The sequence below is a fragment of the Bolinopsis microptera genome, chromosome 5 (assembly GCF_026151205.1).
Source record: "Bolinopsis microptera isolate Bmic1 chromosome 5, MBARI_Bmic_1.0, whole genome shotgun sequence".
Taxonomy (NCBI): domain Eukaryota; kingdom Metazoa; phylum Ctenophora; class Tentaculata; order Lobata; family Bolinopsidae; genus Bolinopsis; species Bolinopsis microptera.
The window spans coordinates 13320448-13332783 of NC_087076.1; the positions used below are offsets into that span (position 1 = coordinate 13320448).

Sequence of the window (12336 nt, forward strand, 5' to 3'; positions counted from 1 at the left end):
AATAAGTGCACTTTAAATTCTTACAATTCTCATCCTTTATAAAATAGCACAGCTCTTAGTCCCAGACTCCCATGATCTTTGTAGGGGTCAACTTATTTCCAACGACGAGGCTGATATAAGAATGGCGTGTTTATTAAAGTATCTCATCGTACCTCTCCATACTAAACAAAATTCGTTCTTCAGGCCATCACTGCTCTAGCGCATCTACGCGCGTGCGTGGTGTGCGTCCTGGACATCAGCGAGCAATGTGGATACTCTCTGAAACAGCAGTGCGAACTGTTCGACAACATCAAGCCACTCTTCGCTAACAAGCCTATCATTGTAGCTCTCAACAAGATCGATGCTAGGAAACCTGAGGATCTCTCTCAAGAGGAAAAGGTTTGTTTAAATAATCTGATAAGGTTGGATAATTTTATGAATGTGCCATGTGTGTGCAATTGATTGTACAGCTTATGTTTTTGACCTTTTTACTGAAAACTTATTTTATTTTAAATTTTATCGGATGTTTTCTGATTAGAATCGAGTCACATACAACTTTTATCGAAAACTTAATCTTATCGGCTAATAGAATTTAATTCAATTATTACCTAGGTAATTTCACAAGGTAGTTAAATTAATCATATTAAATTAATGCCTTTGAGCGTTCATTTTAATGTCCGTTCAAAATTATGTCCATTTACGAAATGTCCGGTCAAATAACGTCCGATTTCTGCTAGAACCGAGTCACATACAACTTTTATCGAAAACTTAATCTCATAGCTATAATAGAATTTAATTTAGTTATTTACCTGGGTATTGTTTGAATATATTAAGGAAATTACTATCACAAACTATACTTCACCAAGAGATGTTATTTTATCACGTTATTATGAAGTTATAACAACCTCTTCTCTACAGAATCTACTAGAAGAGACGTTTAAGAAGAACGCAAACGTGTTGGTTATCCCAATGTCCACTCTGACTCAGGAGGGAGTGTCTGAAGTACAGAACACAGCCTGTGATGCTCTTCTTGCTCACAGGATCGAGCAGAAGATGGCAGGAAACAAGGTCAATAATATATGTACCTTGTTTCAAACTCTTTTTTCTCAAAACTTACATTTTTTTTCAGTAAAGAAAAATTAATAATACAGTTTTATGTGGTCTAGAGTAAACCAAGACTATCATTGCTGAAACTTATGTTTAAACAGGTTGAAAACATCCTGAACAGACTTCACGTAGCCGTCCCCAAAGCTTCCCAAGAAGTTCGAGCACCCCACATTCCGCAAGGAGTACTTGCCCGCCGTGTTGCCGGATACGTTAAGCCTGCTGAGATACGCAAGTTGGAGCGAGACATGGAACTGGAGTTGGGAGATGATTATATTCTCGACCTTAAGAAACACTACGATCTACCTAATCCTGATGATAAGTATGTGAAGCCGCCTTTAAATATTACTTTTGTAATATTTTAATCTATTTTAAAGTTGGGAATATTGCACCAAATTGGTCGAGAGGGGGGCCCCTCGAGACAAGTTTATAGCCTGATTGTTTAGGCGATCACACATCAACCATAAAAACTACTGTTTAGCAACCTTTATATTATCATTAGTTACGAGCTTTGTATTTCAGGTATGATGACATTCCAGAAGTTTGGGAAGGGCACAACATCGCTGATTTTGTCGACCCAGATATTGTGACTAAACTAGATGAACTGGAGAAGGTAGTATTACCCAGCATTTATTGTTATATTCTACAAATAAGTAGTGTTATCTTGGCCTCTTCAACAATCAACATGATATATTATCCTCAATTTATAATATTTCTATCCAATGATTGGTCTGATTTCAATTATTACTTAAATTCCCCTGCACAGGAAGAAGCGATGCTAGAAGAAGCAGGTGTTTATGAAAGTGAAGATGAGAATTTGACGGAGGAGCAAAAGGATATACGAGAAAAAGCGGGTCTCATAAGAAAAGAGAAGGCCATAATCCGACACAAACATAGACTTAACAAACACAGGTATTTCGTGTTTATTCCCTCTTTTGCGCACGTTTGTACTTAGTTGGCAGCACCCATTTCTTCCCACGAGTGTAATTTAATGACAAATTGTTAAAATTCCTAGAAACCGCAAGAATTAGCCTATTTAAAAAAGTAAACATTCTTAAGTATTGGCATTGGTAAGTGGCATTTCTACTTACCATTGCAAAAATCTCAAGAATTGGAATTGCCACTAACCATCGAAACACACTTTTCAGTAATCGAACCCCAATGAGTGAAAGGGTGGTCAGGAAGAAACAGGGTATAAAACGTGCCCGAAGTATATCCAGAATGTCCCAAGACGAGTCCATGGAGGTTGATACTAAATTCCAGACGAAGAAAGTAAAGCCCGGTCGGGACGTCAGTGGTCTCCGAGATGCAAAAATGGTCAGTTTTAGGAAGTTGTTCTGTGGTTGACTCTCCCCTGTGTGGGTTTGGTGTTATTGTGTAGCACTATCACAAGTGTCAGCATAATGTTATCTTAAATGATGGGTGGAAGTGTTTAAATAATCAACCTTAGTTGTCTTAAGCCTTGGCAAGGCTGCCTTGCTCTAAGGAAAACCACGAAGTAAGCTATGAATATCGCGCGTTATTAAGCGCGTAATTCGGCCTGTTTCATTCGGATTTGTTACATCGCGCCACGCGGGTGTCGTTTTTAACAAAGAAAGCACATTTTTAGTGCTGATCAGCACATGTCACTTTATATATTTTGTACGCGCGTCCACGCCTCTCAAATTAAACGTGGTGCAGGCAGGGGCTGAGGGGCCACCCTTAATTTCCAAGTGGCCTGGCTTGGGTCTAACTCATAATCCACGGTATAATATCATTACATAGCATATCGTGGGCGTAGCATTTAATAACGTATTCAGTCCTCGACACCCACACATGCCGTGCGTGATGCGCGCTGTTCAGGCATTATAGTCTTACGTAATTCAGTTAATACTAGCCGACGGATATGACTACACATTATATTATTATAATAATAAATTATGTAATGGAAATAATAAGTAACATTTTAACAATAAACCATATTAGAAAGCCGTGCTCACTACCATTTTGTTCAGGTCAAAGAAGTTCGAAAAAAGATGAAGAAATCTCAATAAAGATGAACCAGTTTGGAAAGGGCTGGTGAACGATCGCTTTTGAAAAAAAAAAAAAAAAAACAACCCCCAAAAAAAAAAAAAAAAAAAAAAAAAAAAGGGGAAAAAAAAAAAAAAAAAACCCCAAACACCAAAAAAAAAAAAAACAAAAAAAAAAAGGGGGGGGGACGACCCAATAAAAAAAGGAAGGGGGGGACCCCCTTTTTGGGAAAAAAAAAAAAAAAAAAAAGGGGAAAAAAAAAAAAAAAAAAAAAAAAAAATCAAAAGGCAAGGGGCCCAACCCCCAAGGAAAACCCCCCCCCCTTTTTTCCGCCCTTTTCCCCACAACACCGCCCCCAAAAAAAAACCCCCCCCCCACCCCAAAATTTTTTAAAACCCTCCACCCCCAAAAACGGGGCCGGGGCCCTCCCCCCCCCCCCCCCCCCTTTTTTCCCAAAACCCTTTTTCCAACTTTTCCCAAAAAAACTTTCCCCCCCCACCCCCCCCACCCTTTCGGCATTATAGTCACTAACCAAAAAACCACATTCCCAAAAATTTTTTTTTTTTAAAAAAAAAATTACAAAAAAAACCAAAAAACCCTCCCCCCCCCGGCCAAAAAAAAATTCCAAAAAAAGGCCCCCCCCCCCCCCCCCCCCCCCCCCCCCAAACCGTTCCCCAAAAGGGGCCAAAAACGACCAAAAATTTTTTTTTTGGGGGGGCCCCCCCCCCCCCCCCTTTTTTTTTTCCCACAAACCAAAACCCTCCCCCGGGGTTTTTTTCCCAAAAAAAAAAACCCTTCCCCCCCCAAAAACCCCCCAAAAAAAAACCACCCCCCCCCCCCCCCCCCAAACCCCAAATTAAAACCTTTTCAACCCCCCCCCAAAACCCCCCCCCCCTTTCTAAAACGAACCCAAAAAATTAAAAAAACCTTCCCCCCCCCCAAAACCCCCCCCCCCCCCCCCCCCCAAAACCCCCCCCCCAACCCCCAAAAAACAACTGGCCCCAAAAAACAAACCCCCACCCTTTTCCCCCCCCCACCCCCCACCCCAACTTTTCCCCCTTTTTTTAAAACCAAAAAACCCCCCCCCCCCCCCCCCTTTTTAACCCAAAAAAAACCTAATTTATGAAAATTTTTTTTAAAATTTTTAAAAACCAAAAAAAACGCCGGTTTTTAAAATTTATAAAAAAGGGGGACTGATCTAAGTCAAATTTTCCCTTTAAATTACTTTTTTTCCCTTCGACCTGTTATTTCCCCCCAAACCGCTAAGACCCCTAAAATAGGAAAATTTTTTAAAATTTAAATTTTCGTAAAACCCCAGGTTATCCCCCGGGGGAAAGGTAACCCCCTTTTTTTTAAACGAAATATTTTGTTCAAAAACCAAAACCGGGTTTTAAAAAAATATTTCTTAAAAAACCCCAAAATTTTAAAAAGGGCTGGGGCCAGGAATGCCCAATTTTTAGGGGAGCCTCGTTTAGGGGTAAGTCTTCCTTTTTTTGGAAATTAAAAAATTTTGTTTTTTGGGTAAATTTTTAAAATTTAAATTTAAATTAAAAGCCTTTATTAAATTTTGAAATTTAAACTTTTAAATTTCTTTTGGCCCAAACGTTAAATTCCAGTTAAAACGGGATGGGTAAAAAAAAGACATACCAGGGGGGGTAACCGGGGATTTAAAATTTAAAAATAACCTAATTTAAATTTTAAAACCATGTTTTTTTATTTTGTTTTATTTTGGTTTTCCCCCTTTTTTTTTTAAAATTTTGGTTAAGATTTCATTTTAAAGTTATAGCACAGATATTTGGTTTTATGTTATTTAAAGGATTTTAATCTTGAGTCTAAGTTTTCTCATTCTTATTGTTAAAAGTTAAATTTGGTCGAGGTTTCATTAAGTTATACTACAGATATATGGTTTAAAACTTTGAAATGCATACTGAATAGCAAACGAAATGTGAAATGACTCAAAAGCTTGAAATTTCAAATAAAATTGAACTTAACAATGAAATGTTGAAAACAGTCAGTTCCAATGGAACAATGATTACTTTCATGCTGAATGGTAATAGTGTAAGGGTTTAGTTAAAACATAATTTATGATTAAATTAACAACCTAATGCTGGTGTTAATATATGATAAATAATAATTGAATGATGTATTGATGACATAAAACTGCAATTTTCAACCAAGCATATTTTAACGAATTTTACTTTAACTCTTATAAACGTTACTGAAATACATGCTATAAAATACTACGAACAACAGCTTTCTACCCAGCTGACACACAAAAACACAGGTCATAGTTCAAAAGCGAAGCATAAAAAACATTAACAGCAATCAACATTTAAACTAAAAATCAACCCCGCCTTCAATTCAACCGTATCTCTTCTTTCTGGCAGCCTTGTCGTCATCAGAGTCATAGTCTTCCTGCAGTAGGTTCCTGTATTCCTTCTCTTTCCTTCGTTCTTTCGACTGCAATTCCAGGATGTCAAATAGTTTAAATAATTGATTCAAAATTAGATTACTACACAGACGTTTTGAAAGTGATACTGTTATAGCAGACTTTATATCACCAGTTCATATCAAACTCTGCTTCTTCCCTAGAATGTACACCAAAACATATGTCACATTCAATTTTCTACTATACAATATATACTATATAGTGTGTAACTTGCTCAATATACATCATAAGCTACCACATTGAATATGTCAGAAAACAAAAAATGTATACAGTATTAATTTTAATGTAATGTTATATACTTTAACATTGAATAACAAAATAAGGTGCTAAATGCTAATAGTGTCCAAATCAGCAGCCCATTCGATTGAAATTTTAGATAAGGAATATAATTTCCCGAATCACTCGTCCGTAGTCTAAGATTAACTCAGTATAGTGACGATTACAGAGTACAAAATAGTAGTCCTTCATAGTTCATACCCATCTCATATAGTATGCTTTGAATCAAAAAAATATTCAATAAACAAATCGTCTTCAACTTATGGGACTACTATTTTGATACCTACCGCAATTGTAAATTGGTAATCATGCACATGCAATATGGATATGTTTGTGAACACTCAGGAATTGTACATTTGGATATAATAGTGGAAGATCGCTATTAGTTTAGTTTACATGCAAGACAACTGAACTAGTCGAACAGTGGTTGGTGATACAATCGCAATCTATGCAAGAAAATTTGTCGGATTCCGATTCCCGAGGTTGTGGCTCGGGGTTACTATTAAAACGTGCAGATAGCATGCAGATTTACGTAGCTCCCCTCATGACTTACAGCATTACAACTCCCGGTATCTAGGTCTACTCTTGGGGGACCTGTAGTCTCGTAACGACTTGCACACCTTGGAAAGGCGATACGTACTTAGACTTTTGATACGTAGTTGTTCTTTTAACAACGTACTTAGAATTTCAACACAGTTTTTGGTACGTACTTTTAACAAAAGATCCAGTACGTGCTGTGAGTGTACTAATGGTATTGGTTTCGTGCTCATACAAAATACATTTATTATATTGTGTATATTGTCGTGCTCGTGTGATAGAATTGAGAATGTTTTATTTTGTCTGACCTATCAGCACTTTATCTTTCATTCACTTAGCCATTCAGGTTATTAGCTGTAAAATCACTGGTAATGCTTCAAACAATCGTTAATCGGTTTCTAATGTTTCGATAATAGTATTCTTTAGTTTAAATCTCACCTTTTTACGTGCAATGTAAAGAACATAGATAACTACTACTGCCACCATGGCAATGATGATAAATGCAATAACTTGTGTGGTTGCCATGGCATCAGCCCATCCAGCAGCTTCTATCTCCTTCTCTTCTGCTTCTTCTATCTCCTGGAAACAGAATAGTGATGTGTGGGCAAATCTTATATCATTTGGACAAGTCAGGGATCATTGCATTGGAATAAAAAAGGGATTGTAGGAAAAAGTAGGGATCACGTGCAGTTCACAGATAGGAAATACATACCATGCATAGGATATACATAACACTGATTTAATGTCGGGCAGAAAATCCTTACAATTTTGGTACCTAAGTCCTAAGACTAAGAGTAAGGTTGGATTTTATAATTTATTGTGATTTTTTCCCGATCCATGACTCAAGTGCCGAAGGCACAAAAGAGTCAAGGACAAGGGTTAGCGATCGAGGTTTTTTTTGGGATATGGTAGCTTTGCGACCGTACCTGCGTGCGAGCGTGCGTGTCTGCGTACGTTTCGCCCACGTGTCTGCCTGCGCAAAGTTATTTTGCGCGAAAATCTGAATTAAACAATTGTTGGCGCGCGGTGCTGAAATGTTCAAGTACATTGTTAATTTCATCATGTACGCATCCCGCTAGGGACTAATTGATAGCATATTATTATTATTTTGAGTTAGTATTACTATTTTGCACAGATCCGTGTCAGGTTGCATAAACAATAAACATATGGTTACATAGAAATATACACGATTTTCAAATTAAATATGGAATTATATCAACTGGGCGGCGCTCGGCCTGTCGCTTCGCCATATCTGCATGCTTATAAACAGTAAAGACTGGGGTCCACAGGTGGTATGGAATATGATCAAATACTCCATCACGGATCGGGAAATTGAGCGGCCATCCACAAAAGAAAAGCGGCCGCATTTCTTGTTACAATCGGGGAAAAGTAATGTCTCAGTGTGCAAACCTTGATTTTCTCCACGATGTCCTGCTCAGCGGATGTTTCAATATTATAATTGTTGTCGACCTGATAGCCATTATCTGCGTCAGCAATATCCGTTCCTTTCTCAGTTGGGAGCTGAAATCAATGATGCGGTGTTACTAAAAATAGGACTTAAATATTTGTGCTCGGATCAATGATTTAGAATTCAGAAAATGTAATTTATAATGCATGACCCGATAAGGACTTAATACTTATAACAGACTCAAGTTTGTAGCAATAGTCTTACTGTATAAATTAAATATTAAATTTAGAGATGGCCGGTTGCACCGCTTACATTCTTATTACGAATCCTAGTCATAACATTAACAGAATAATTTTAAACCGATGGTAATTTCTTCGGAGGGTTTCAAACCGACAATTTAGTTTCAGGCATCTAGAAAAATGGAACAAGGATATGTTATGCTGATCGCTGGTGGATTAAAAACGTTGAGCCCATTCTGCATGTCAGTTATAAGCGTTTTAATTGTTTGTTCCAAATATTATTCGAACTCCAAGACCGTCGACGAGTCCAACTCAGCGTGCGTCTTGGTAGGTTATAAAATTAAACCTACAATAAATACTAAATAGTAGGAACATACCGATGACTCAAATGATCCCGGAAGTTCTGAAGATGAGGTTGAACTCGGAGGTATCGTTGAACCAAAAGCTCCGTTCTCTTCTTCCCCCTTCTCATCTGCCTCCTCTCCTTCCCCCTTCTCATCTGCCTCCTCTTCTTCATTCCCGGATGTTTCTACAGAGTTCTCTTCTTGGGAGGTGTCGCTGTCTACTTGGTATGACTGAGCTTCAGTCTGGGTCTGATCTGCACTCGACTCCTGAATAATAATGGTTTACTTACTAGGTCAATATAATGATAGTGTTATAGTAACGAGCAATCATATTTGATTGAATGGGTTGACACTATAAGTATAAATATAATAGTTTAACGTAAGAGTGTAGTAATTTAAGTAATTGGAATCACAACTCTCCGAATACCAATACTTTAAACAATTTTTCAATATTTTAAAGAAACAGATCATAATACATATTATATTATACAATATACATTATACATATATAATACATATATATGACTATGACTATGAGTGTAACTAGCTCTGTGTATGTACTTAGGACTTTCTCAGGTTAATTCTAGCAATTAATTTTTAACATTCCCAAAAGTCACCTGGTTGTTGGATGTAACCATAGTAGAACCACTCAGAGGATCAACAACAACTACCTGGGGCTGGTTTACAGTCAGACCATCATCCTGAGTCTGTGCAGGTTGCTCCTGAACGGTTTCCTGAACTGCCTCTCCAACCTCCGTCTGTATTTCCTGCAGTTTTATTTGTGATTTTCTGGCGATATTGAAATCATTACGGTGACAAACATCATTTATGACATGAACAAAGGGTATTAATTCATCTGTTTGTTGGATTGCACAAAATTGTTAGAACAAGGTAAGGTCAGTGGCGAAACTTTGCTTGTTGGCGCCCCCCCCCCCCCCGCTCAGTGACGAAAAGCGCCCCCCTAAAATTTTTTGTCCCTAAAAAATTTAAAAAAAAAAAAAAAGGTCGGGTACTTTTTTCTCGCCCCCCTACAGCTTTTTGCGCCCCCTGAAGCAAAAAAGGGTACCCCAAATATTTTTTCGCGTCGGCCGAACGCTAAATTGGACAGGGAAATACACAAACAAGGCGTTTTTTCAGTGAAAAGGCCTAAAATTCAGGAAAATTGCGCCCCCCTTGTACGGCGGTTTCACTAATTACGGCCCCTCCCCCCCCCCCCCCCCCCCCCCCCCCCCCCCCCCCCGCACAGCGGGGTCTGCGGGGCCCTAAGTTACGCCACTGGGTAAGGTTCACTATCTGTCTAACATTATTTAGACTGTGAAAATCAGGTTAAGGTCCATTATTGGTTGGATTTTGATTACTAGCAGGAACCCATCTAACCCTAAAGTGGTGTCAAGACTCAAGAGACTAAAATAATTATAACCTATTTGATTTGCGTTTTTGACACCACTTGGGGGTCCAAATCTTTAGCACTAAAATTTTTATTCCTCGGCCAATTATTTATTTTTCATGCTGATTTGAAGGCCATTAAAGCTTTTGAAACAGTCAAAAAGTTAAAGTTGTATAGCTTTTGTGGTTTTTGCGGAAAGTCGTGTTAAAGTTGATGCCGTGGTGTCAGTAAAATGGTACGGATATATAAACATACATATTGATATATATTTTATATATAGTAAGATATTACTAGCCCATAGATACTGTTTTAAGATACATACTTATTTTCTTTTATTATTATACCATCATTAAAGCTATGCAAGAATTTATGAACATGACGCATAAATACAAATTAACCCAAATATATATTAATAACGAATACTATCGCATGCTATTCTATTTCTATGCGATCGTATAGTAAAAGTATGAAGTAATCCCTAAAAATGAACAAATTAGATGATTTTAGAGGATACACCGGGTAAAATCTCTAAAAAAAGTGTGTTTGTAGAGCAAAATGCGCAGTTTTGCTAACGTTAAGTTTTTCAAAATTGTCCCACATTCAAACGACGATTTGGCGCCCCGCCCCCCCCCCCCCCCCCCCCCCCCCCCCCCCCCCCTAAGACCAATATTCCAGCTCAAACTTTTGAACTTGAAGCTATCAGTATAACTATAAGTGTAGACTGTCCCTCATCACGTCGAGACCAATGGAATGGATATACATAATTAGTTGGTGCACAATAATATCGGTGACCGACTACTAAGAACCTCTCGTGATCCATTTTCTAGCCATCCTAACAGCCGGACAACCAAGAACCTGGGTAGGGTTCATATGACAGTTTAGTAAGTAGCTGTGTATTATGAAGCATAATATTAAGAAGTGTTCGAGCTCTAGGCATGTGTTTACATAACGGACATGAGCCGGGTTCGAAAGGGGCTGGTTTTCGTATCGGTATATCAGCCACTGCGATACCATATTCACCGTAATTGGATCTGCCTATTGATTATTCGACTGCTTTTGAACGGTTATAGTTGGGTTAGCTAGTTAGATAATTATATATGGTTTGTTATAGCTGTGGTACTGTTCAGTTTACTACCGCCCTCATCAGATAAACATGTTTGTTGAGGGACAGTCTAAACTTCGAAAGTTTGAGAGCTGGAAGATTAAACAATTGGTTAGCTCCTCGAATTCAGCCCTCGGTGCAAGATCGATGATAATGAAACTTCTAGATAATTAAACAATGTAGTTGAGGTTTGAATCTAAGGGATTGTGACATTCAGGGCAAATGAACGAGTGAGTGCTATTGTTATGCAGCTGTTACGTACCGACTCAAAAACGGCTGAATCCCCGCCTAGAAAGAAAACTTATCTCAAAGTTTTCTTAGTTATAAATTACTTCGACTTGGCGATTCAAATTTGTTACTCCTTTCAACTTAATCCTCTCGAGCAATGAAACATTTCTGTCCGGATCTGCACAGTACATGGAATGTTTAAAGTATCTCCAGAGGTTCTTAGCTGTCGGGGATCCGGATATGTAAATGTAATGATTGGTTCTTAGTTGTCGGAGCTGATTGAATTTCCCAAGCTAGCATGTTCATTAGTTAACTAGGTAAAATTGACAGGTTCTTATCTGGCGAAGATCGGACTTAGTTCCGACATAGTAGTAGTAGTAGTATAGATTACATCTCGACTAGACTCACATAAATCATGAAGTAGTGTCAGTGAGGGATAGTTTTGTTCGATTTTGTTCAAATTTGTTAAATTTTGTTTTATTTTGTAAGCCCACGAGGAGGCTAATCAACTTGCCACATTTCCGTCGAACTGTCATAAGTTATAACCAATTTCAGTTTTAACAGGTTATCATTTACTCTTTCTTTTACTTTCACATGTTCAGTTATATTTCGACTTATTGACCGTTCACATACCTACCTACTGAACCTAATAATATTATTACATTATTTGAGCCAGTCAGTTAGTGGGAGGGGGTCGTCTGGAAAAGTTACAATAAGCTGTGTGTTAATTAACTTACAGAATACGGGTATTATTTACGGGTGGGAGAGGCCGATTTAAAAATGACTCGGACCGAAAATTTTCAAAGTTTTCGATGCGTACCCCTGAAGGCTCTGCCTTCAGAGATACGTATCGAGAATGTACTTACATTCGGAATTCACGGAAGGCTATAAATGTGATTGGTTTCATATATATATACTCTCTTATAGTTATAGTTATAGAAAACGTGACATTTGGCCCGCAGATTTTAAGGAAAATACGCAAATTTGGTCCTCAGATTTTAAGTAAAATGCGCAAATTTGGTCCGATTTAAAGAAAAGTGCACGATTTGTCGCGGAGAACTGGAAAAATCGCGATTTGTCGCGAGGATCTGAGAAAATCGCGAACTGTCGCGGAAAACGTGAAAAATCGCGATTTGCATGTCGCGGAGAATGGAAAAATCGCGATTCCGTACATGCCGCGATTTCCTTTTGTCCCTGGCGCCCCACCTAAGATCAATATTCCAGCTCAAACTTTTGAAGCTATCAGTATAACTATAAATGTAGACTGTCCCTC

General features: G+C 38.2%; 2 protein-coding genes across 3 annotated transcripts in view; one reads left to right on the forward strand and one right to left on the reverse strand.

Moving 5' to 3' along the window:
* The window catches only part of LOC134815019 (GTP-binding protein 4-like), a 56352-nt gene extending 53216 nt beyond the window's left edge, over nt 1–3136 (forward strand). For both annotated transcript variants that reach the window (XM_063823455.1, XM_063823456.1), the window contains exons 8-14: nt 184–378; nt 898–1047; nt 1188–1405; nt 1606–1696; nt 1850–1995; nt 2232–2400; nt 3078–3136. In XM_063823455.1, the coding sequence (XP_063679525.1) occupies nt 184–378; nt 898–1047; nt 1188–1405; nt 1606–1696; nt 1850–1995; nt 2232–2400; nt 3078–3116 (1008 nt within the window). In that variant the 3' untranslated portion in view covers nt 3117–3136. The remainder of the gene's footprint in view (nt 1–183; nt 379–897; nt 1048–1187; nt 1406–1605; nt 1697–1849; nt 1996–2231; nt 2401–3077) is intronic.
* A 1860-nt stretch (nt 3137–4996) lies between these two features.
* Nucleotides 4997–10747, reverse strand: LOC134815459 (uncharacterized). The gene is made up of 6 exons (XM_063823994.1): nt 10688–10747; nt 8964–9113; nt 8380–8613; nt 7766–7876; nt 6794–6934; nt 4997–5553 (listed from the first exon to the last, which is right to left on the reverse strand). Exons 1-6 carry the CDS (start codon nt 10745–10747, stop codon nt 5455–5457), a joined length of 795 nt encoding a protein of 264 aa, XP_063680064.1. The 3' UTR covers nt 4997–5454.
* Between the last annotated feature and the right edge of the window lie 1589 nt (nt 10748–12336).